At 43.9% G+C, this 26,661-nt stretch overlaps 1 protein-coding gene across 2 annotated transcripts; it reads right to left on the reverse strand.

Moving 5' to 3' along the window:
- Positions 1-269: 269 nt before the first annotated feature.
- Positions 270-26,424, reverse strand: hipk3a (homeodomain interacting protein kinase 3a). 2 transcript variants are annotated; one of them, XM_084477377.1, is made up of 19 exons: positions 26,095-26,424; positions 21,884-22,884; positions 20,781-20,972; positions 20,504-20,685; positions 15,945-16,068; positions 13,068-13,187; positions 12,756-12,842; positions 12,307-12,491; positions 11,895-12,063; positions 11,228-11,348; positions 10,993-11,084; positions 10,621-10,772; positions 9,982-10,143; positions 9,433-9,561; positions 9,178-9,321; positions 7,873-8,034; positions 7,316-7,590; positions 5,390-5,517; positions 270-5,005 (listed from the first exon to the last, which is right to left on the reverse strand). In XM_084477377.1, the coding sequence occupies exons 2-19, from the start codon at positions 22,880-22,882 to the stop codon at positions 4,382-4,384; spliced, it is 4,047 nt and encodes a 1,348-aa protein (XP_084333503.1). In that variant the 5' UTR covers positions 22,883-22,884; positions 26,095-26,424; the 3' UTR covers positions 270-4,381. The 2 variants fall into 2 exon arrangements, with proteins under 2 accessions (XP_084333503.1, XP_084333502.1); XM_084477376.1 differs by having other exon boundaries at positions 9,178-9,561.
- Between the last annotated feature and the right edge of the window lie 237 nt (positions 26,425-26,661).

Consider the following 26,661-nt stretch of genomic DNA (forward strand, 5'->3'; position numbering starts at 1 on the left):
CCCCTGGTGGGAGATGAACGCAGCTGGGTCGGATTAAATCTCATAAAAAATTAGATTTGAATCCTTCAATGGATTTATTCTGGGAACAATAAGCTAATTTAAGGCCGAAAATATTCAAACCATTACTTAAACCAATACGATAAACGAATGTGTTTTTTAACCCTAACCCTCTGCTATTGGTGGACTTGAGTATTATAAAATATTAAAGATAATTTCTTCTGTGTTCAGTTCAATCTCATAATTACAAAAAGAAAAACAAGCAGACAATATCAACTGAAGCAAAATATCGTTTTTTTTTATTCAAAGTGAATCTTGACATCGTACACCGTAAATTCATTTTTTTTGACAATCACCCTTAAGAGTCACCAAGAAGGACCCGCTTGTTGTGACAAAGTACATAAGGCCAGGTCACGCTGAAACTCACTAGAGAACTAGAGGGTCAGGTGGAGAGAAGAAAACGACCAAACACTAGTAACACACAAATACATCCAAACAATTATTTTCCCAGTCATGTTGTATATTGCACAGTGCAGTTGCTACATGTCAAACTAGTGTAGCATTAAAATGAAAATGAAATAAAATCAAAACGGTAAAATCATAAAGCCACACAATCTACACACACACACACACACACACACACACACACACATTTGTAAGCAGTAACAGTTTAAAATTAAATTAAGAAATCACATCTACATGATTTGAGTATACAAAACTTGAACCCATTAATTACAAACTTCTACTTGAGTGTCATAAGGATCAAATAACATACAATTGCCCAGTGCCCAATGATAAGTCATTAGTAAAAGCATAGAACCCAGAAACAGCAAGCCTGCAGACTATTTTGGGATCCTATCACTGTTAAATAAAGTAAACTCTAGCCTAATCTCTTGAACATTGATTCAAATGACTTCAATCCCATTTAGCCCACTGGCTCTTTTGGTTTTGCCATATGCTAGAACAGATATCCTGTGAATCAGGGAGATATTGCCTATTTTGTCGGTGCATTAAATTTTTTTTAAAAAGGCACTCAATCAACTCAACTGGATGCGTGTTCCCGCTGACCGGAACTGTCCGGTGTTGCAGTTATGCAAAGTGTGAAGCTACGGGACACAATGTGCTGTGCTTGGATTTAGCTCCATGATCCATTTAGGGACGATCTGACCCGACAGTGAATGATGATTCAACTCTCAGCACGAGGCCAAGGGGGCGGCGAGGGGGCAGGGTCGTTTCCGGAGTGATCCTGAGCAATCAGTCCAAAGAGGTGGGGGGGGGTTATGGAGCCGTGCACCACCGACCCCCACATTGGTGCGTTAGTCTCCTGTGCTGGTCGGTACAACGATACTCAACAAAAAACACACCATAACAAACTAAATCCAACACTAGACGGGCATACGATCACAAGTGCCACAACCAGAACCTGCTCCCCTGTTGGGGTCGATCGACACATTTAAAAGCAGGAACACGCTGGAGCGACTGCCCACTCCATCCATCCATCCATCCATGCCAACATCAGACTGCGTTCTAATAATTGATATTGATGTGCACGCTCCCTGCAGTGCACCGGACCACTCAGTTTTCCTACTTCAGGGATCGACAGACACAGTAGCATCCTCGACAAGCACACACCCTTGACTAAAGCCACTCAACAAAAACGCATATACATTATATAAAGAAAGCCCAACTTCGATCGCTAAAGCCTGCCGCAAAAACAGAAAACACACGATAAACCCCCGAGCAATGGCAGACAGCTGCGTACACAAAACACTACAGAGATTCAGGAGGAGCCCTCCGAAACAGAACGGTGTGGCCGCCACAGAGACATCAAACTAGGATACGTCTACAATAACTAACAGTCCCCACACAATACATTCACAGCATGTGAGTAAAGCTTTGCATCTGTGTGTATAATATAGATCATGTGTGTTTAGTACTGCATGGCGTCATTGGTGTGGTTCTGGCGCTGGAACAAACTTTCCCTGACTTATACTTTCTTAGGATTACGTAGAAGACGCGCCACTTGTTCTGGAACGTCCCAGTTCGTGAAACAAGAAAAAAGGACTTTGGGTTGAGTGGTGGATAATCTGATTAATAACACGTGTCAAACCCCAGAGAGAGAGAGAACACACCCCACCGGTCCCCCAAAGCACCGCTTCTTTCAAATGGATGCAAAAGACGCAAATCGGGGAACCAGTGGGTGGAAGAAGGCACTAGTTGTACAGTACAAAACTGTTGTAAATACAGCTCAATAACAAGAACAAAAATACAAAAAAAAAAGCTATGTCTTCAGACAGAATATTTTTTTTTTCTTTAAGTACAACACAATTACAGAAACCAAACATTATTTGATGAGGAAATACTGATGCTATACGCTTGCACACAAAAAACCCCACAAGTTCACCAAAGTAAATAAACCGAATATAAACTAAGCTAGAAACCTCCAATCTACGATTACAGCAGTTTAACAAAATCACTTCAAAAACAACAAAGCCATTATACAGAGGCACTTGCATGTATGAATACGATTCAATATGCTCTAGGATCACACTTAACCCACTTCTATAGTATCCATTTATCAAAACAACATAAATGTGAAGAAAGCAGTGGGGGGGGAGACAGGGGTAATGTTAAGTCCTCTAACTCACAGCTATGGGAAGTGAAAGCCAGTCGATACATAGCAGCTCATTACCTATACATTCCACATACTACACTATATAACGATGATAGTTTAACCAATGATACCATCTGCATTTACTGGTGGGGGGGGGGGGGGGGGGGGGGAGACATGGACCACAAAGAGTGTCCATTAAAGAGATCAGTCTTTGGTGCAGAGACGAGTAGAATGCCAGTCCGTTCAGGCAAGGTACTGTGCATTGAAAGAGAAGGCAGACCCTGACCACACATACTACACAGGTGTGGGGAAATCAGGAAAAACAAACCATACACAAGCAAGGCTATGCCATACCATGACGGAATGTAGGCAAAAAGTAACAAGACAAAAAAAAAAGGATTATTAACTCAATGAAAAATATCCAATAAAATACATATAAACACTCCATAGCCCAGCAAGGATACTGTACGTTGATTGGTTATTAAAAAACACTGACATACATTTTTAAAACTACAACACAAAATAATCAATAGGTTTGTCCTTAGCCCAAACTTCAGCAGTTTTTTTTAGCGCTCCTGACAATGTATTTTAAAATATACTATGGATTAATTGAAATACAGCCTTTACGCAAGTAACACACACAGCAACCCAAATGCTTTCTAGATTGTATTGCAGTTACAGTAAACAGTGACAATACTGTTGTTAAGCACTAGTGTATAGAAATGGATTATCAAAATATGAAGTCATTCAGTACATACATAAAAAGCTTAGTCGATCAAAAGCCTATATATCATTTAGAGTCTCAATACAAACTCAGTCTATACACCAAACGGGGAAAAAAAGAACCACAAGCCAAAGTCTTGTGTCTATCCACTAAGTCCATCCTATAAAACAAGAAGTAAAGGTTCAAGTGCTGCTGCAAGCCGATATACATTTAAAAGCTAGAAACTCCTGAAGTTTTTGTCTGACTCCACTTTTAAGGCACTGAACGGTGTCAGGGAAAGGGCAGGTGAGGGCGGGGGGTTTAGGATATAACTGGAGAGTAGAGAGAGTGAAAGGTCTGAGTCCTTCATGGGGTACACACATTACCACGCTGTCACACCAAAAGCCAAGGCGGGGCGCAAATACATAAAAAGTCGATGCAACCAATGCGGTTTGTGTGATTCCACTCATTTGCATGTGCCCTCGAGTTGAAATCTTGGAACTTTGATACGAATTTCGCTTGAAGCTGAATCACTTGCGCGAGAAAAATCTGCGATTCGCACAAGTAAGATTTTCGCTTGGCTTTTGGTGTGAACGCACCTTAAGGATGGCTTAAAGAGCTCTGGGGACTCCTATCACAGAGACGGTGTGGGGAAAAGGCAGAGGACTTATGAAAGGGGCCTGACAACAATAAACGGCTTGTTAATCAGAACAATACTGGAATCACGTGGCGTGATTAACCAAAATCTCACAGACACTTTCACGTGAAGCACAGACACCGCAAATTCATCGGAAGTCACCCAGTTTCCATTTCGCTCTGGACCACTTAACGCCACCTCACACGTGATTTTGAGGCCACTGCTAAACCTAAAGTGTCCATTACCATCAGCCACTATCGCCCCCCATATCATGCGACAGCACTGTCGTTTTTTTTTGTTGTAAGCAGTCATGCGTAGCTGTTTTGTGCTCTGCTGGTGAATCTACCTGGCCAGGTAGCCGCCACCTCTAGCTTCCCGTGGGCCCCGTCCGCGACGAGGCAGAGCTGCCGTGGGCGGCCCCTGCGGCCCCTCAGATGAAGGAGAACTGGTGGTGGTGGCTGAGCTTGGTGGGGCTCAGAGGGAAGCCGGTAAAGGCGGCAGGGGAGGCCATGTAGGGGTGAGAGGGTGGCGGCGGCATGCTGGCGAAGTGAGGGTTGAACTGGTGATGGGGGTGGGGGTGAGGGTAGCCAGGGCCATGATGAGGGAGCACGGTCGGCGAGGGGAGGAGACGGTGAGGGTGCGGGCCGATGCCGAGGGTGACCTGGTGAACGATGGTGCCTCCCTGGGGATGAGATAGACTGTAGCCAGGCTGGAGGAGAGGCGGGGGGTGTGAGGGGAGGTGGTGGGGGTGCGGGTGGGGGTGGTGGTGCGTGGCGTGGAGGGGGCCGGTAGGAGGGTAGGCGAGCAGGGTGTGCGTGGGCAGACACTGGGTGTGGGCGGGTAGACACTGGGTGTGCGCGGGCAGACACTGGGTGTGCGCGGGCAGACACTGGGTGTGGCCGCGTGGGGTGGTGGAAGTGTGCGTGGGGCTGCCATGCGGCAGGTGAGTGAAAGTGTGCGTTTGAACGGTAGGGGGGATGAAGGCGTGCGGCCGCAGCGGGCCATAGTTGCCGTTCCACTCCTTGCTGCTGTGGCTGGAACCGTAAGGGGGCACCTGGGAGGGAGGGAAGGTTCGGCATATGTTTGTTGTGATCAAAGGGTGTATGGTAATAAGGTAGCTTTGCCAAAGACAGGATGCTACAGTCGTTCCAAATACATTTTAAAACCGTTTGAAATGGGAACACTAATCTAAACGTTGCCCTTAAATTCAACTTATTTTGGGTTATGATGAAAAAGAAAACGTCAAAATATGACCGGGATAGTGGTTGAACTTTAAATCTGCGGCTTAAAACAGTTCTAGTGTCATACTTTAATCCCACCCCAGCAGTTACACTAATTCTCGGGAGGGTCAAGCAGCATTAGATGGAATTGAAAACGTCAATGGATTGACGTTTTGTTTTCAAAAACGAGGAAAAGGAAAGAAAGAGCAGGGGCCAACCTGTCGAAAGCCTAGGGGCTGCTGCAGGGTAGTCACCCTCTGCTGCCTGGGCAGCAGTGGGGCGGAGGGCAGCAGGGCCGGCCCTGTTAGGCCGCAACGTCCTCGGGAGCGGGACCAGGACTCGGAGGCTGGGGGTACAAGAGAGAGAGACGGTGAATAACAAGCAGGGCAGATAGCTGCTGTAAAAAAAAAAGAAACTCAACTCAATGCAACAACCAACCTGAGGACACATGCATGGGGAAATGGGGTGGGGGGAAGTGTAGAGAGAGAAACACACACACACACACACACACACACACACACACACACACACACACACACACACACACACACACACACACACACACACACACACACACACACCTGAATCTACAGATTGCCATGGTTATTTACAGTGCCTCAGGGACTCTTGAGAAAAGGAGACCAACTAAAGTGAAACTAATTATCAGCTGTGATGTCAACCTGCTCTCTGGTCTGTAGCCAGGCCTGGCAGGGAATAGGCAGGCTAAATAGCCTCTGATGGCAGGAGGGGGATGAATTTCACAGGTCCAGGCCCAATTTCTGAAAACCCAGCACAGCTACTAACATAAGGCTCTGCTGTTAAAACGCTATGCGGTGTCGATTATTTTACCTATGCTAGTTTACTCTACTGGCAAATTTGTTTAAAATTCTCTCATAAACAATGTTTATGAGAAGACAGTCAATTTAACAACAAATATTTGCTAGATAGAATACAAATTATTTAAAAATAAATCACTAATAGCTGGCCAAAAACTAGTGTGCTTAACATCACAGTAAGTCCATGCAACACAGTATAAATTCCCATTAGCACTGTACCAATACAGTCAAGGACCTATAGATATTAACATTTGAGTTTCATGAATAAATAAAAGTCATTCAATCACACAAGACTCATTACAATTCGACCACAGGTATATCCAACTGGAAAGTAGATCACAGGAGAGCTAGTGCCAGAGAAGAGAGCATTGTCACTCAGCAGAAAAGACAACTGCAAAACAAGGCACCAAACGAGAGGTTGTTACTCAGACTCTGATCTGCAGCCAGTTTCCCCAGCAAGCTTTCAACTAGACTGAGATCAGTGCCTTCGGGCAACTCGCTCCGTTTGGTGGGAGCCCAAAGAAACACAGGCACTGGCTTTGATCCAATATTAAGGGAGATGCATCCCGCTTTTCCTAATCCTGCAACAATCGGGCGTCGACAGGCTTGTGACAGGGTGGGGCGGAGGGCTTCACATTGTCGCTGTCTATTTGCTTGACAGCAAACATGGATATGATGAATAAACAAAGGATTTCTGTTGCAATATAACCTATTTGAAGTTTTTTTACTGTAAATAATTAACCAGGCGTCACGGTGATGGGTCGGAGACAGGCAACCCGCAATCATAAATTCACAGGCCCGAGAAGCATTGCCTTGACTGTTTATTTGTGCGTATTTTGTTGTCTCCATAGCTATTTCCTATCTACAGTACATCTCACTGGTTAGGTTAGGTTACTATTAAGAGGAAACGCCATGTGAGTGCTACACAGACAACGGAAACATTGTCCAGTGAGGATGCATCTCTGAGACACTGGAGCACAGCCAGTTCCTCGCTGGTGGTTTTACCATCACCTGTTAAAGCCTTTATGACCCACCAGGGGGCGGTAAGCCCCTAATGTGCCCATGTGACCTGCAGAGCAGACAATGCCAAAGCACAGGCAACAGACCACATGAAGCAAGGTGGAAATAAAGCAACGACTACGGTCCGATCCGCTACGGTACGAACAGCCAAAAGCAAATTAACAATTAAAACAACATACAGAGTGGTTCCATAACTGCCATATTATACTTTTTTCACACGATAAATGTCCTGTGAGTAAACGACTTGGCCACTCGCACTGCACCAGAGAAAGTGTAGGGTAAACTGACCCGCTCTGTGGCTGCGTCCCTCGGTCCCCACACTGTAGTTGTTGTTGTTCTGCACCCTCATTGGTGGAACCACCATGGTCCTGAGGGCGCTCCGTCCCTGGGCTGCGGGGGTGCCCAGTCCAGCCACCATGGCAGCCAGAGGTGGGCAGTTGTTGCGGTTACCGTTGCCAAGGTAGCAGTAGGGGCCGTTGCCGTGGGGGGAGGTGGATGAGTCTGACTTGGGGGAGCCCTCCACCGTCTCACAGCCGCTACCGTGCCCGTCGTCCTCGGATACACTACATAGGCAGAAGCAATCAAACAGGACACGTTAGATGTATATAAATATATATACCGACCAAAGAAATAAAATATATTTTTTGTCACGTCAAATGAAACAAAGACAATGCTAAATATTATAATATGAACATTTAAAGTAGCCCAAATTTCTATGCACACACACACACACACACACACACACACACACACACACACACACACACACACACACACACACACACACACACACACACACACACACACACACACACACACACACACACACACACACACACACACACCTGTTGGGTCTCTTGCAGGGCGAGATGGAGGGGCTGGACTGGGGGGAGTTGGAGGCAGAGGAGCCTGTACTGAGGCTGCTGTCAGGGCTACTGAAGGAGCAAACTCTCTCCATGGCCACACTGGTGTTCCTGCATGCCTCACATGTACACTCCCCTTTACATCTGGAAACCACAGAAACCCACAGTCAGATAAAGGCAAGGCCAACACGGTAACTGACCTCACTGTCTACCAACTACTTGGTCCTTAATGATCTCTGTATTCAATGAAAGTTAATTTTAACATGTCTACCATGTGCCTGATTAGTGAAAGGACTAAATACTGTATGTACAGACAGACCCAAAGTCAATAATATTCTGAATGGGACGTCGTTGTCGATATCTGGGGGAAGAGGTCAGTTCCAATCTAAATCATGTCGAGTAAAGCAGAGGGAGCAGCAGGGAGGATGTCACATTAAAGGGGTAGTTCAGGATTTTGGACATTGAGTCTCATTTCCAAGTGAGCCAGTGTGTTATTTATCATTGGAGGCAGTTTTCAACACTTTTCATTCAGTCCTTCTAGTTGCAGAATTCGCTGGTGCTAGGCTAGCGCAAGTCGAGGGGAACTGCTAGCCTGCCAATAAAAACAGTTTTACCCACTCCAAACCAATTATAATGCCCGACTATCGATGTAAATGTCTGTGTTGATAGAATAATATTAGAAATAAAACTATCCTTGTATTGCAATGATCACATTACATTTTGGGGGACTACTTTCTCAGCAGCTGCGGAATTTCACTTTGCTCCGGTGTAGCAACCAATTCACTACAGCAGAAGGTAAACAGAGAAGCGCACTTCAGGTAATATCAGTCCGCCGCTGCCGTAGCTTGCTTCCAACTACAGGGATTATAAACTAAATGCAATGCGATGCAAGGGTAAGTTTATTTCTAACACTATTCTATCAACACAGACATTTACATCGATAGTCGGGCATTATAATTGGTTTGCCTCGGGAGTGGGAAAAACAGTTTTTATTGGCAGGCTAGCAGTTCCCCTCGACTTGTGCTAGCCTAGAACCAGCGATTTCTGCAACTAGAAGGACTAAATGAAGTGTTGAAAACAGTCTCCAATGATAAATAACACACTGGCTCACTTGGAAATGAGACCCGATGTCCAAAATCTTGAACTACCCCTTTAAGCGTAATGACACCATTGCCGTTTATAGAATCTTATTAGAGGAGGTGAAAGAAGCCGAATGCTTAAAGAAATGGCAGAAGTCAAAAGGGTTGAAAGGGATAGAATCATTGGCCAATCTTTGGCGCCACTCACTCTCTTAGAAGACACTGCTGGTCATCTTCGTCCTCCTCGTCGGTTGGTTCACTGTGGATGCTGATCACGCTGGAGGTGGGGCTTGGCGTCTCCCCCAATAAGACAGCCACCTTGCGTTGCGGTTGATTGGGCACGTCCGGCCGTCTGTTGGAATCCATCATCACCTCTTTAAAGCACGTTACTTTTTTAACTGAATCCTCATCTTCGTAGTCATCATCTCCCTCCTCCTCATCAGCGTTCAGTACTTCCTCTTGCCTGGTTTGCCGCGGAGGCCCCGTCCTCTGGGGCGGCTCCCTTTTTGCCACCGCGTGTCTGACCAAGTCGGCCATCTTGGGCGTCCGACACATGGATATCTGATACATGTTGTTGGGTTGGGGTGCATTCCTGTAAATTAAAAAAGATTTTTAGTTGCAAATCTTTGTACTTCAAAAAAGGTTTACTTAAACAGAAACGCCCAAGGGTATACGCTCAACAAACATACACAGTTCAGCCATTCAAGGAGAAGAGGTAGACTAGACTGCTTGCTGAAGAACGAGATCCAAGTACACTTACTGTATTTCCACCGAGGACGTTTCTGGTGTTTATGATGAATCAAAATTGGCCAGCTACAGTGCATTAAAATCAACTCACCAGTTCTGTGTTATATTATTAAACCATACCACAGAGCCCAAAATTGAAAGCCACTACTCGACCACTCTAATAACTCTAAGATGACATTGGATAGAGCATCCCTTATTTGTGGCTTTTTACTCTATGGAAAGATTCATACACTTGAACAATACACAATCAACATTCTTCTTTTACCTGTTGTAACTGTGCCTGTTTCTTTTATTGGCCGTCTGCGGCCACACAACGTGAGCCACACCAATGTTCATTGGCTGAGCAGCAGACAGAGCTGGCAGCTGATTGGCCAGGAGATGCTGCTGCATCACAGTGTTGTAATGGCTGCCGTGGGGATGAACATTCCTGTAAAAAGCAGAGCATGAGTAAGGAGGATAAAAATAAGAAAAAAATATAAATATAAATAAGAAAAAGGGGCCTCAGCTTGCATATATCCAACCATCTATCCATTTAAACCCCCACAAATATGAAAGAACAAAAGTCTGAAGTCTTCAATCAATTCAATTCAACCGATGAACAATACAAGCACATTTTCATTTTTATCATGGAAAAGATTGATAAACCATGTAGTAACAGAGAAATAAATGCTTTGTTTTGAAAGTTTAATTCAAGTGCATTCAAAAGACACTTTATGAACTCCAGAATCCAAACCATAATGTTAGCCACGCCCAAACCAGCAAATTGGCACCAGAGCATTTACTTTGGTGACTAAACAGTTCCATGGTCACTTTGAGGATAATTTAAACACCCTTGCTGACATTCTGGGTAGGAAGACTTCCTCAGTGAATCGGTGCCAGAGGCGAGGCAAATTGGCGGACTAACCCCCAGTCGCCAATCCTCTGCTGAGGCATCCCGCAGTCGTTGGTTAGGGAGGAGGGGGGAGGAGGTGGGTGGGAGGGTGGAGGCCCAACGGGGGTCATCTGCTGCCAAGCCGCCGGGACAAGGAGTTGCTGGCCCCTAGTGGACCAGGCCGGCTACCAGGGCAGAAAGGAGAAGGTGTGGTGGAGTCATGATGGAATGGGAAAATGGCTCCTTGCCTTCTCTTTGTATTTACTTTACATAAGCAGTCTTGTCGTCCATCAATAAGTATCAACAATTGTTGGACTAACTGCATCTTTGTGTAAAATGTCACCTCATCAAAATTTAAAACCAGCCCAATAGTTGAACAAAGTAAAAGATTAATCTGTGTATTACCTGTGTCATTATCCCCGGGCGCATTGGTAGAGGTTGAATGGGAGGGGCTTGATTCACCATGGAAACCGAGTATCCAGGCTGATTAAGATTACCTAAGAAAGGTAGAGAAATTAAAACCTGAGTATGGGTGAAATGGTTCACAGGACGGGAATTATTTTTATTTAATTGCATCGATGAAGAACTTTTTAGTTTATGAGACATGGCATGCATCCACGTTATGGTGTGTGGGACGTACCTTGCATGGTAGGGGGGCAGAGGATGAGGGCCGGTGGGAAGGAGTCGCTGCATCCAAACTGGTTTCCAGATGGCAGGGGTATTCCCGAATGCATCACAGGGGGAGCTGGCTGGTTTATCACCTAAATTAGGGAAGACAGAACGGTACGGTATAATGAGATTGGTGTGAGAGTACAGTGAGGATTAAGACTGGGAAGTTGCACAAAGATACTACAGACAGTCAAGCCAAACACGGGAGACAGAGAACCAAGAATGGGTCAATCATAGAGCTGACGAGATTACCATGATATCATCATGTCTGTAATGTATTAGTCATCAGATAACGGTCTGCTATCGTTATTGCATTTCCATATTTCCTCACCTCCAGGTGGCACCAAACACAAGAATTGGAAATGTGTCAGAACCGGTGAGAAGACCATATGACATAGTGGATATTTATACATTCTGTGATACCTTGAAATAACATGGAGGTAGGTTTTGTCAACCATGAGGAATGGGATGCTTCCACAAATATTTGAAAGGCTGCCTGTCCCCTTAAGCATAGGGCTTTGACATCTGCTGTACAATATTAGTCCTCCATCAATTCATTAAGTCCACTTCTTGGACTTAAATGTGTATAAGAATGAATATACACCTATGATCACATAGTTTGCACTCCACCAGCATACCTGAGGGTGCACTGGGATCTTTTTGTAGGCCAGGGGAAGGCCCGCACTGGAGGTGGGGGCTGCTATGGCTGGTCTGGAGAACGGATCTGTGTTGTGGTTGAGCGCGTCGAAAACAGTGTTGCCGGGGCGACTGTGGCACATGTCCATGATGTGAAAACATGACTGCACGCTGGAGGGGAGGAGAGAGAACTCTGGTTGGTCTTGGCGCAACAGACTTTTTAAAAAAATTTGAAGAAGCATTCATTGGAGCCGAGGTGAACAACAACTTTGATAACCGCAGAGATGAGGTGGGATTGAGCAACTCAGAAGTGATGAACAACAAAGATATTTATATTTTGCTCTTGCAGCAGCAGCTTGGAAATAAATAAAAATCAATCTTAAAAAAGTGAGCAAGGGAGTGACATGGGCTTACTGGTTACTGTGGGGGTAGTCCAGCATATGAGTCATGGCGAGGAAGGGGTGGCTAAGTACATCAGAGGGAACCGTCCTATCCTCTGCGTCGACCAGCAGCATTGTTTTCAGCAGAGACACAAACTCTCTGCGGTCGGCCTTCTCTGCATGCATGTCGCTGGGGTCAGGGCTCATCACCAAGTTCACCTATCACACACAATTTCAGATTGTTGTTGAAAACGTGAACAGTCCTTGCGTTATTTGTTTATTCTGTGGTCATTTGAGGTCAATCCTGACGCAGTTATGCGCTAACCCAAGCTTGTCTGACAGAGTCAGGGACATTTATTCATCTAATTCAATCACCCAGGCAGGTGGTATTTGAGCAGCTCACTGACCAAACAGAGAAAGACCCGTTTGTCTAAGATAAGGGTTCTCCACCTAGAGGGGTTCAGAAGTCAGACCAGTACTCACGTGTGCGATATCATCAATGCAGCTGAAGATGTACTTCCTGGCCTCTTTCGACTTCAGACCCGTCTCTTTCTCATGCTCATCTGTGGTCTGAAAGCAGACGGGGAATTAAGTCATAAATAAATAAACAGTGATGAATTGAATCCAAGCGTTAAATCACTGCTACAAGGTGCTGTTCATGGTCATGATGCCCCAGTACATTTGCATTGAAATGCAAATGGTGACACTATGCATCCTGGCATGCATGCCAGTGTCATGTGTGTGTGTGGCTGTGTGTTCACCAGCATGTATTAATTGGGACACAAGAAGGGATACCTTCAGTCGCCAGGTGGCGTATGGAGAGTCAGATTCTTTCCGGAAAAAACGAGATGTCTTGGTGCCCTTGTTGAGCAGATGCTCTCCGGGCACACCCTGGGTCTGGGAGATGTACCGGACCTGGTCACAGACACACAGACAAGCCAAAGAGATGAGGATTGAGAAAAGAGAGGGAAACCAGTGAACAAGAACGAAGCTCTGTGTCAGAGTCAGGAGAGAGTTCAACAAAAAAAAGTCATGCTGCACGGAGAGTTATGAGAATCAAGTTAGAGATGTGACGGGACATGTAATCAATTCGATGTGACCCAATTTAATAAAAATCCAGTAACATACAAAGAATCCTTTTTTTCTGTAAGTTTTTCTGCAACAACCAATTACAAGAGAAAAACACAGGGGGTTAACTCAGCTCCCTGAGGAAGACATTACTGCACTGGTGGCATACGGCGTGCTGCGGAGTGCGTGGTTCATTTGGTGCTACGTACGCTGGCGTGAGGCCCTGCAGGGAGCGAGGGCTAGCGTTACGGTGTCCCAGGGCCCTGACACTTTAACCTTTACGCCTCTGCCAAGAAGACACTCTAAATGTCCCCACCTGATGCAGCGAGCGGCCGGAGCCAGGCCAGAGAGCCCCAGGGTATGGGGTATTCCGTGCTTACAAATAAAAAGAAACCCATCAAAACTATTCCTTCGTCTTCCTGGGACAGAATGGGAACTGTAAGTTGACCAATTACTTGGTTTAAGGAAAATGGAAGAACTCCCACTCGCAAGTTGTTCTTGGGCATCACGGGGGCATGAACAAAATGGATTGTATATGTGTAGGGGTGGCATTTCTCTCCTTTAGGAACTGAAAGAGTAATTCTTCCACAGGTTCTTATTTTTGAGTCATCTTTTATGCCTTTAAAAACATTGGCCACCAAAAAAGCTGAATTTTCACCCGACCAATGGAGTTTTTAGCGAGATAGCCCCGCTGAGCTGCTACTTTATATGTTGCATCAAACTGGGAGACTTATAAGGGGATATGTTAACTCATCAGTATCGCACAATATAACCGGTAAATATAAACTAGTGGTTATACTGCACACATTAATTGTATGGTCATTTACTATGAGCCTCATGTAAATATAATGGTGTGTGTGTGTGTGTGTGTGTGTGTGTGTGTGTGTGTGTGTGTGTGTGTGTGTGTGTGTGTGTGTGTGTGTGTGTGTGTGTGTGTGTATATATATAGCATGTATTCACAGAGCAGTATAAACACTGGGTTGAAGACAGTGGAATGATAAATTGGTAATTATCGTTGTGCGTTCTTGGCTCACATGCACATATCAAGCGTTTTCATGTTAACATGTGTTGAAGAACAAAGCAGGTGTATACAGAAGAGTAAACCTGCTTGGAATGCCCTTCCTCACAAGTGGTCACCATATTACTCATGAGGACTCACACCATTTGCCCAAATAAGGTCTGCCTATAAGACTCACTAAATTGAACCTGTTCTACAAGTTAATGGACATTCGATACAGCCATTGTCAATGTTTAAGCCTTTGATTACTCATGGGAAGCATGTTGCTATCAACTGAATTATGAAAGGAGCTCTCGTTGAGTAAAACGGTTGCAATAAAATTACACACTGTTATGTTATGAAAAGCAAGCTATAAATCATGTACCGCAGTAAACATTAAACATAGCTTTTAGCACCAACTGCTATGAAGATCAATCATCAATGCATTTAACAGAAAGTGATAATTATATGTCTATAAATGTTGTTGGCACCATGGATACAAATAGAGGAATGCATGTTGAGAAACGTAAAAGGGGCTATTATCTCTGCCATGTTCTACAAGATACAGGACATGTCATACAATGACCATGGAAACTATGACAAAGAACCCTGATTGCTGCTGGTTAGACAAATTTATTTGCTGACTGAAACCTTGAACTTGGTACGATTAAAATGAATGCATTTTACGCCAAATGGAATTGAATGTATACAGTCCCGTTCAGCTCCATGATTTTTTATATAATGTTGACATAGGGAAAACAAATTGCAACAAACAATCGCGTTCCTATAAATGTTAATTATGACTTACAGTTTTACAGATTAAATAACTAAATCAAGGGAACTCATCTCTTGACGCCGTACACAATATTCAGTTGATTGCAATCTGCAACCTCACCACTAGATGCTACTTAATTCTAGAAACTGGATCTTTTAGGTTGTGGAGTAAAAATAAAATAAAAACAACACATTTTTATATCACTATTAATTTAGCCTAAGCTTTGAGCACATATCGGCCAACAGCATAAGGCTATGGTCAATTTTGGGGGAAAGAAAAATCAGGGAATTCAATCCAGCATACAATTGAGGAATTAAAGTCAACAAATCAAATTCAATGTATGCTAAAAGGTCATCAATGTTGTTTTCTAGCTGTCACCTTATTCAACTCTGAACGTCTGTCTGTGAAGGACTAAAATCAGATTGCAGACACAATTTGCTATTTATTCTGTTAATAGCTCACACGCAGTGATGGCACTCGCTGCCATTTATACACCTTCACTTTCATAGGCTCGGGTGACCCGTGCTCAAATCACATCCCACTGATTGGCTGACATCAGATGAAATTCTCAAGCCTCAAATGACAGCAGCTGAGAGTGAGCAAGAACCAGAATCGGTGGAAAATAAGAGAATTTCTAATAAGTTTGAATATACTGTATATAAGCACTTTATTTTGATATTTTTAGCATAATTGATATGGCCATCAACTTAAACATTTACATACCGTTCTATCTGAAAGTCGCCCAACACTATCAACGATTCACCTTTTCTCTTTCACTCAATGTTGCCCAAATGCAACGGGAGCTAGAGCGAGCGAGAAAAGCCTGTGTTACCTGGTCATACTCCAGGGCTCCGGGATAGAGGGGCCACCCCAGAAAGAGCTCAGCCATCACACAGCCCAACGACCACATGTCTATGGCCTCGGAGAATGGAAGGCCCAGGATGATCTCTGGAGCTCTACGAGGAGGAAGGGAAAAAATAATTAATCTGGAGAGCAAGTATAAAGTTGAAAGGTTTAAACATTGCCTAGAAGAAGGGTCTCTGGGCATTTTGATATTTGGGTTTAATAAGATATATTTAACTACTGTAAGAAGGCCAAGCAGTCAAAGCTTGACTCGACAGAATAGGTTTCCAGTTCTCTCTGCAATAATCACAGAGTGGCAAAAACAGGGTCAGGAAATAACATTTCACACATAATTGTGCTGAATGTAGTAGTATTGTTGTTTAGGCTAACAATAATTACCTGTTTATAAGAAAATAAGTAAGTAACCCATTCCTAATTGGACCAGTAATGTTTGAGCTTGTTTTAGCCATGGACTACACCTGCACAAAAACACGGATGTTAGGCAACAGTGTTGCAAATAATATTCACTGTGTTGACAACCATCAGAGAAATGACAGTTACTAAGCAACAATCTTATACTCCATTAGACAGAGGGAACCAGGTCATCATTCATCATTATAGCGCATCTTGAGCATGTCAATGGCAAATGTCAAATCCATTATTTAAAATTCACAGCACAAAACAAATAGTAGTCCATCGATTTAGAGGAGGAAGTAAGAGTTTATCATTACCTGCTGCTCCTAACCAAGCAGAATGTTTTGGTTTAGTTTTTGACGAGGATAACCGGGGAAAAAACCTCTCCACAAAGCTGACAGTCACTACTCACTATTTTAATTTTGCATCTTTTTAATGGAACTTGGATTTCAATGTTTTCCAAAAACATTTAAATACCCAACACCTTTGGTTAACTTTACTAAATAATGTATTTGATTGCTTTTCTTAATGTTAAAAAGAAATCCATATCATGTCAAAGTACCGAATACAATAGTTGTTTCATCACCACAACATGTTAATATTGATAACCAACAGCTAGGTTCAGAAAGTGTTGCATGAACAGCAAGTAGCGCCACATGAGCCAAAAATGCTGCAACAACCGCACCTTTCCAGAAGAACACCACATACTTTAAGGTTTTGTGGCCCGACCAGTTCTAGATCGTGAATTATGGACACTAGAGTGCAGCAACCAGGCACTGCAGGGCCAAATCATCCCCATCTGTCATATTGCTGAAATGGTAAGAAAACCCTCAAGTTTCCACTGGCATTCAAACACTGAGATTTTATTAAATGTGTTTTGGCCAGAGAGTTCAAGGAAGGAGGGGGGCATGTTATCACCATGGTTACGACGCATGGCAACTTTGCTATACTTTTTTAGTACAGACGTTGTGTTGATGAGACCCCTGATATGGCTAATCGATGATCCATTTTAGCAAACCATTATGCGTCATGCACCGTAGTCCAATCAAATCATGGAGCTCAATTACCATGACATTCTGAAAATGTGACTAAACTCTCAAGCCCCTGGTGCACCACGAGGATGAATGTCGTAACCAACATGTTCACATGTTGGTTACGATGCAGGCGAGCCCCTAAGAAGTAGGTTAATCCTGCCAATGGGGACAAGCCCTCACTCATGACATTAGAGAAGACCCCAATAGGAGAGAAAGGCTGCTGGGACATGCTAGCAACACCACACAGAGCTACAGGCAGGCTAAATAACACCTGCTTTATTTAGTTTCTTTGCGCCTGATTAGTATCTGCCTACCAAGAACGACTCCAGTGCCACCTTATGTAAAGCATCCAACATTCCTTGTCTGGTTATCTGAAGGAGTTCTTTGTAAATAGACCATCATGTGTACTAGGAACCAAACAGAGGACCATTAACAAAATAAAGATCCAATCTTTGGAGAAAGAACGCACACCTAAAAAGGACGCTTAAAACACCATGAAGCTCAAATGTGTGTTAAGTCGACAGCCAGCTTTCCATTCACCTGATGTGCTGTGCTGAATTATTCACATAGCCCAGTGCTCAATTTTCACTGTGGGAGGTGGATTTACGTCAGCAGCCTCCACACAACATAACAGTCACCTCACCAAAGCCTGCTGTGTCATGGCTACCATGGCAACAATGGCATAAGAGCATGACCAACAATGAATGGCTACTGCCAGAGCCTTCCAACCACAGGAGTCACCGTCCTAAAGTCAGCAATGCTACATGTTTCCAACCACCTTTTGACCCCATACTCAATAATACATGTCAATAACGTCTAGCCTCTTCCTTCTGTAAAAAAATATGAAATTGAATGAATAGGAAATGAATGCCATCAAGAAATTTGAGAGGCTAGGTTGGCATGACAACTTGGATCTGAGCTTTGTTTGGCCTGTTCTGTGATCAATTTGATTAGACTTTGACCAGAGAAGTGAACTGATAAAGGTGAAACAGTATATATTCACAATATTAAATAACATGGGACCTAATTAAATATAAACAGCATTGGATACGAGTGTCTGAGCATTTGATATTGCATAATCCATGGTAGATAGATAAGGGCTGTGTACGAAAAGAATATAGAATATGAATCCTCCCACTCCCTCGCTGTGGTTACTAATCAACCAACTCCTACATAGAGGAGATTCAGTGCAAGCGGGACATGGGAGGATTGAGGTAGTGAAAAGGGAACAGTGTTTTGTTCAGTTTTAATGAAGCATATGAAGTGCAGTGGTATGGGATAGCTTAGTATTTTACTTCCTTGAAGCTGTGTAAAGCACGATGCGTGTTTAACCCAGTATTACTGTATCTTTGTGGTCAGGGCACGCAAGAGGGAGTTTACTGTGGAGTTGAGTGAAAGGTCACGCTTGACTTGTATGGCAAAGGGTAAACACAGTTAGCACCGAGTTATCTTGTGTTGCGTTGGTAACCAATGTGATAATTTGAATGACCTGAAGAAAACAATGTTATCATCGTGAGTGCATAATCCCATTTGTTTGAACCTTTTTCTTTTTTTATAAGAACCAGCTTGTCAAATAAGAATTTCCAATAACAGAGGACAAGTTTTAAATTTCACTACATTTCTTCCTTCCTGTAGAGCAGAAAGCAAGTTGCAACTTCAGTTTTTCCTTAGTCTCCAACACATGACAACATTAACACAACATTATTTGATGGCCTTAAATATCCACATCAAGCACCATGGCTAGCCTGTTTCGGATTGAACTCTGATCTGAATCTGGCACAGAGCCACCTAAAAAGATAATGCACAAAAACAAGTACACAAAGCACATGGCAAAGCATTTGAACACCGAATGGGGTTAGCTGCAGCGCATGTTCTTGTTATGCAATAGCTATATCAGCTCTATGGTTCCCTTACTTTTCCATCTGCATACTATGTGCCAAGAAAGAGCTAACAATTCATTAAAATGGACCCTCCAGAGTTGGGGAGATCAGCGCCAAGTTATACATCTCGTACCTGAAGATGGCATGTCTGATGCATTACTACCAATGGGGAGTACGTTTTCCAATGTCTTTCAACATGTGCAGCTTGAATTGCAACATTGTGTGCTTTTCCATTAAAAGTCGGTGGGTGCATAGCTACTGAGCCTGTCGGTCTAACTCCAACACCTACAACCGATTACACAATGATCGAGGGCCAAGGAACAGTGAAATAGCTTGCGTCACACCCGTCTTGCTGTGACTTGTTTAAAGAAGATTCTGATTTACCAATTTCCCTGCAGATTGCTCCACTAACTCGACAAATATAAATCTTAACATGTATACCAAAGTAAAATGCAGACTCGGAGACAACCCTCTCTCAAACACGTATGCATCATCTAAAATTGGAAGTGCAAGACAGAGTGACTCATTCTGGAAAGCTTTTGACAAAGTAAAATGTCCCACATCTTGTGGTGTGGTGCAAACCTTTCTTTGCATATAAAACCATTTTTTGCACAGCTCTTATTTCAGTCAGTCAGTCAAGACAGGCCACGTTCAATTGACGCACACAACTAGCATTGTTAGGCCATACCAAATATTGTATGTGCTGTTTCCACATAAACACCTCTGTTGTGACTGTGCATTATGCAAGATAGGTTGAGGCCGATAGCATAAGGGATGTGGCTTTAAGCACATGGATATCATATCCTGTTGCACATACCCACACGTAGGGTGAAGGTGGAGGACACATAGCAAAAGGGAGCAGGCCTGGGTGTGAGTCAAACAAATTAGAAGCAGGAAAGAAAGCAAGAAGACTGAGAAAGAATGAAGGGGGGGGGGGGGGGGGGGGGAACAGGATTTCTACAAGTGAGAGCAAACCACAGAGCTTCTGGATAGATTCCACTCAAGTACGTGATTACATAACAGGAAAACCTAAAAAAGTGGGGTGTGGCTGACTCAGGCCCTGTGGGGAAATGTATACATACACCACTTGATGTGCACTCCCCCAAAATAATAGATCAACCGGATTTAGACTTGTTGACGCAGTTACATGTCTGAAATAAAAATAATTGTTCTTGTCAACACAAGGAGACATCGTGACAGGAAAAGGAAGTCAACCTCACCTGTAATATCTGGACTGCAAGTAAGTGGAGCAGACTGCCTTGGAGACATGGCTGGCTGATCCAAAGTCAATAACCTTGACCCTGTAGGGCTGTCTGGTCGGGTCCACCAGCATGATGTTCTCAGGCTTCAGGTCAGCATGGATCAGACCCAAACACTTCAACTTCTTCAATGCAGTGGCGACCTACACACGACACACGATACAGGCAGGTTTAAGAATGGCAGCCTTGCATAATCTCCACATCAAGACTCGCAGGAGAAATGTAGCATTGCTTGTACCTGCTGAAGAATCGGCCTGATGATCTTGAGTGGCAGGGGGTTGAATTTATTCTGCTTGAGGAAGTCATAGAGGTTCTGTTCCAGCATCTCAAACACAAGGCAGGTGTGGCTGCGATGCTGGAAACACTCCAGGGCCCGCACCACATTGTACTCGTCTGCGTTCTCGCTACTCAGACGGGACAGGATCCCAACCTGTGGGGGGGAGGAGGAAGAGGCAGAGACACAGACGGAGACAGATGAGCCGGCAGAGCTAATAGACTATGAGGCGTCGGCTGCGGAAAGAAATAAGTTTACTGCCTTATCTAGAAAACAGTATTGTGCTTGACAAAGGGATGGAACGGTTCAAGTACAAAATGCAAACCGTTCGGTTCGCTAGTCACTGTTCAGGGCATGCATGTAATGTTTGGTTAAAAATAAATAAAGTGTTGAGCTGTAATTACGGTACCCAGGCAAACCACTCAGTCTCGGTTGATGTGTAGTCGCTGTCCAGGCAGGGCTCAAGCCTAACATTTTCTACAAACTTTTCCATTTAGTGGCACCCTAACACATTTGGTTGTACCCCTTGTTCCACCGCTTTGCCATGTCCTTTATCACGTCAATAGTCAAATGTGGGAGTCCTTTCTTTTTACCTCCATATTTCAACACGTCTTTCCTCACAAACCGGCTATACACTCTCATCCTTCTAAATCAAAAAGCTCTACACACTAATAATAAACCGGCTGCTACAGTGATATACTGGAGTTACGATTTTGTTTTCTTATCTGGCGTTTCGTCATCGTGAATACTGAATTTCTTTGCATGCTCTTGAATAGCACTGGTGCAATTTAATTGAAACTTTGCACAAACCGCCTTTTGTGATCATTTGAAGTACCCCTTTAAAAGTAGACACTGCACTGATATACGCCTACATTTTTGCCATAGGTTTGGTGTCAATATAAAAAATAAATGATGAGGATGTCACTATGCAAAACATGGCAGAAGAATAAGACAGAAAAACACTAGTGTGGCTTGCAAACGTACCTTATGCTGCTTATACTGCTATATTCCTTAAATCCTTTATAGGCAGAGATAAAACAAATCAAAAAAGAATCACAGTGCTTTACCTCAATCTGTCCCTGGCGCGCATAGGACGGGTGGTTCTTCAGGATCTTCACGGCCACCACATCGTTGGTGCCCCTCTTCCAGCACTTCACCACCTGCCCGAACGTCCCCCGGCCTAGGAACTCCAGGACCTCGTAGCTGTTCTTTGCTGAGCAAAGGACTTCGTGCTGGACCAGCTGGTAGTCCCCATCCACGGAGCCCACGCTGGTGACGGTAGTGCCCGCCGCCGCCACCTCGAGGCCACGGGTCGCGACGGCCCCCCCATTGAGTGTGGCCTCGGCGCCGTCCAACGTGGCAGCCTTGGCAACGGGCACAGCCTCTGCTCCGTTGTGCTGGGCCTGCCCCGCTCTGACCGGGCCGGTCCCCGTGTTACTCCGAGCACTGGTTTGCAACATGGCTACGGGGGGGGCAGGGGGAGGCAGTGTAGAAACGTCCTCGACTATCTGCATCACTCTGCCACAGTTGTCCCGCGGTCGCTGTCCGCCGTCGCCCGTCCTCCACTCACATCTCTGGTTGGCTCCTGGGCACGGGACGTCTACGGCTCTCTCCGGTGTCCTGCGCTCACCGCGTTTCTGTTGCACCTCTGCTCCCACACAGGCCCCAGTATGTGGGCCACGGTCAGGGCTTCCGCCTCCTTCTGCCTCAGCCGGATGTTCACCGCCGTCCCCAAAACTCCTTGCCTCTGCTGGGCCCCGACTCTGATGCACAGTCCCCTGGACGAGTACCCCAGAGAAGTCTTCCTCTTGCGCCTGCTCCGCTCTGTATGGCCTCAGCGGGTCCGCCTGGCCGCAGGTCGGCTCGACGTTATTGGGATAGGCGATGCCGTAGTTGACGCCGATGACGTAGGTTTTGGTCTGCGGCCGCTGATGAAAGGCTCTGCTCGTGTCGACGCTACTGTGGACTTGACTTATGTGATTGCTGGTACCACTGCTGCTAGTTCCTAAGGCACTTGTTTGAGCTGGGTACAGGTGTGATGGCTTGAGTAACACCTTTGAGGCCATACCTGAACAAAGACAGAACAAATAAGATGGGAGGAAAGAAAAAGGTGCATAGTTTAGTACTTTTTTCTTCTTAAAGTAGGCTTTAGTTGCGTTACATGAAGCTGTGGATATGGAACCGAAATCGACGTTTGCACAAGATACAAAGCCCGCACAAGATAAACTATTTCTAGGGCAATTCTAACCGAAAAAGAGTGTCCAATAACATACAGTATCTGACAAAACAGTGTGTAGATGAGGGTGTTTGAGCTCTGTCTGAAGGGCAGACGTAGCAGGGGATGTGGCTCTTGATGGTCAATATTTCTACACAATTTGTGATTTACAACGTTTCAAATACCAACGGATTAAATGACACCATTGACATGCAAAAAATGTAATGGACCGTTAACGTGAATAAAACTTAGGATTTTGCTGGGTTTGGACATTGTTGGAAACCACTTGGATAATGCAAGGACACAACTCAACAAAACAAAACACTGGTATTGCTTTTTTTAATGTGGAAATGTTACCTAATTAACCTTTGCGTTAAGGCACAATCATGGTACAATTACCTTAAATCGCTAAACGAATAGAAGTTGTAATAAAGGTCAGTGCACAGGTGGGCGATGGGGTCTTTTTGGGAAGTGGCCTTCTGTAATGAGAGAGCAGGGGACTCCCATTGCATTGCTCGCCTGCTCTTGATGATAAGACTGCAGTCTCAGTTCAGTAGTACTGCCAAGCCGGTGAAAGCTATAACAGTAGAGTCTGCCTTACACAACCAATCTAGCTAAGAGCATTTTGGTGATGAGGGATGATTAAACCATTTAATGCATTCTGCTAGTTAGTTTTAAAATGATGTTGAGGTTTGTTTGTTCGTGCATGCATGTTCTTGCATGCTTGCAGAAGACACTGAAAGTATATATAGCTCAATTTAATAAAAAAATGTATTGTGACATGTAGCTTGTTTAGTGCAGCAGTCCACTGCAAGTACATCCCATTCATTCGGGTCCAAATGCAGCTACATATTCAATGTTGAGAAGAACTACTAAAGAGTACTGACACATGCTACCACTTCTTACAGATTCCCAAACCCTAAGGTTAGCTTAACATGAATACAGCTTGAAGTACAAAGCGCTCTACGTTTTAATGAACCATGTTTAAACAGCCCTCCAAAATGAAGCCCACAGTTGGAACAAGCTGGTCTTAAAGCATCTCATTATCTTTTCCCGACAGCAATGATAAGTAATTTTGGCTTTCCAGGTTATAGCGCTTCATAAAATTCAAAAAGATACGTTGAATTTAGGCAACATTAGAATTATTAACAAACTACACTTTGTTCAATTACTTTATCCAAGGATGACAACTTAAAATGTCTACAAGTATTTCGGACACAAAATAACCCTCTTTGAGATCCATCAGCCTATCTTGCATAATGCTGCACAGTCACAACAGGTGTTTATGTGGAAACAACACATTATTTGGTATGGCCACTGATGTTAATATACACAGTAAACAAATAAGACAACCTTGTTTACATTTTAACTATTTAGGCATTAGTATATATTCTCCTTAAAATAGCCTCCTCTCTCCAATTCAAAAGGTTTAGTGAGTTAACATTTACCTTCCACTGTAGCCACAAAGTCTAATAATGAGGCCATCACTATCTACTGAATTCTTTGTTGTGTAGATTCCTTCGGCTGTCCTTGCAGACCACTTCCCCAAATAGTGTATTGCAAATAAGAGTGACGGAACTAAATAAGGCAATGTTTTTATATGCAATGTATTTTGGGCTTTTAAGAATAGCCACATAGGTTCTAGGTAGATTTGGTCAGGATTCTGCAAACTATTACTTTTTTATTATGCGACAACTTATGAGTGCTAAACGCACACAATGTTTGGCTCCTTTTGGTAACAACATAACTTGGCAGCCATGGAATACAATTACTACAAGGGTATGGAATTGAACAGGTAATTTACCGATTCATTTAGCTAAACAGTCTTATCCTCTTCACATGTCATCACAGGCATCAATACCAAAAGCATAAATTGCTGCATTTATTTTTTGTATTTTGCAATGAGCCTTAACATGTATATGATTATGTCTAATAACTGACATCAAGGTTGTCATGTCACCCGAGAGTACATTTACAGCTTGAACGCAACTCAGAATCTCCGAGTTGAAACTTCCTAAATCCGAGTAGTCTTGACCACGGTCGTATGCGCACCTGTTGTCTGCCAGTGCATTATTCACATGAAAGAGGTTCGGAATTGCAGTGCCCTTCCAAGTAATTTAAACGACTTTATACAGGCTCAGACAGGCAATGGGGTGTGTCTGAAGTTGAATAGGCACCGCATTCACAGTCCATGTCTCAAAACTGCTCCGTTTCTGAGTAGTTGGATGACATTAATTCTGCGCACTGACCACCAATCTATCTCACACCAAACATAACGTGATCCAATCTTGAATTTGCATTTCTAACAAAAAATAGGCGAGTTGATTGTCTGCCAACTGGCAAAAGACCCAGAACTATGTTAAATAGGTACTAATACAGGTCTACAGCCATCTATTTAAGACTCAAGAGTCCATTATGCAAGACAAATTAAAACAATCTTAGCGGTAGATGCAATTAAAGTAATAACTCTATACCAAATACAGACAACTAAAGCTAAGTGGATTGACATACGGCTGTTGCATACTGTTGCCAAGGTGTCATCAATCCCAACAACCAACACAGTCCTAGCTGGTTATAGTGTGTCATCTTACTGCTTCAGCAGGAATCCAAGTTTAAAATACCTCTAAAACAGTACGTAAGAAAGTCTTAAAGATCAGCTGTATGGATCGTTCAAGCGACGACAAACATGGGTCATACCATCAACACCAACACACCTGTTGAAACGTCTGCTGGTTCAGCATGCGCTACGTATTCAAGTCATGACAATTTGTACGATCAATTGCTGATCTTAGTTACTTCTGCCAACAAACAAATATAAAAGACAATTGCATTACACATATCATACGACGACAATAAATACACGCACAAACTTTGTGTGGGTGTTGAAGTTCTACAGCAAGATACCATATGTTAACCAGTTAGCATGAACGGCTACACGGCAGTATGGGGAACGGGGAGAAAACTGAAGTTTGCTAGCTGACCAAAACAACCTAGCCGAAAGCCAGCAATACAATCAACCCGTGGGGAAACAATTACTTAAATATATATTTCTGGCAAGCTTACCTTTAATAAAAACTGAGTGTAGTATGAGCCACAGCGTCAGCCACCATGCTAGCGGCGAGGTTCCACACCACAGCCAAACCCTGCAACGCTTCTGCTGCCATCTTGTTCACCAACGAGGAGACCAGACGGTGCGAGTTGTTACACTTAAAGCTTAAAATATAGCAAATAAGTACAAATTAAATAATCCATCCATCACCCGCGTCCTGTTCATGGGTTTCAGCTTAACGAAAAATGTCTCTCGTCGTAACTTAGGTCAAGAAATCGATGTTTCGAAACTTTTGCATGTCAATACGCCTTCGCAAGCGTAGCTGCGGAGCTGTTACTGGCCTGGCTGGCTCTCTGCTTGTGGCTTCTTCGCATGTGTGGAATGTGAGAGCACAAGCAAGGGGAGGGCTGGGGGAAGCGAGAAGGGCGAGAGAACCAGAGATAAGGACGAGACTGAAAACGTGGAAATAACATGTTAAATGTCTAAATGGAAATGATAGAAAACGAATGATAAAGCACATTTTATTCACAACACTTATATTAACTATTCGTAAATGCATTACAAATATATTGTAATTAAAT

The sequence above is a fragment of the Micromesistius poutassou genome (genome assembly GCF_964030765.1).
Source record: "Micromesistius poutassou genome assembly, chromosome: 13".
Lineage (NCBI taxonomy): Eukaryota > Metazoa > Chordata > Actinopteri > Gadiformes > Gadidae > Micromesistius > Micromesistius poutassou.

Bases quoted from the DNA above. Each gene is read 5' to 3' on its own strand.
- hipk3a (XM_084477376.1), bottom strand. From the start codon at position 22,882: ATGGCCTCAAAGGTGTTACTCAAGCCATCACACCTGTACCCAGCTCAA. The intron at 13,188-15,944 runs GTAACACAGGCT...GTCTGTGACCAG, and splicing joins GAGCCCTGGAGTATGACCAG to GTCCGGTACATCTCCCAGAC. The intron at 5,518-7,315 runs GTCAGTTTACCC...TTGTACCCCCAG, and splicing joins GGGACGCAGCCACAGAGCGG to CCTCCGAGTCCTGGTCCCGC.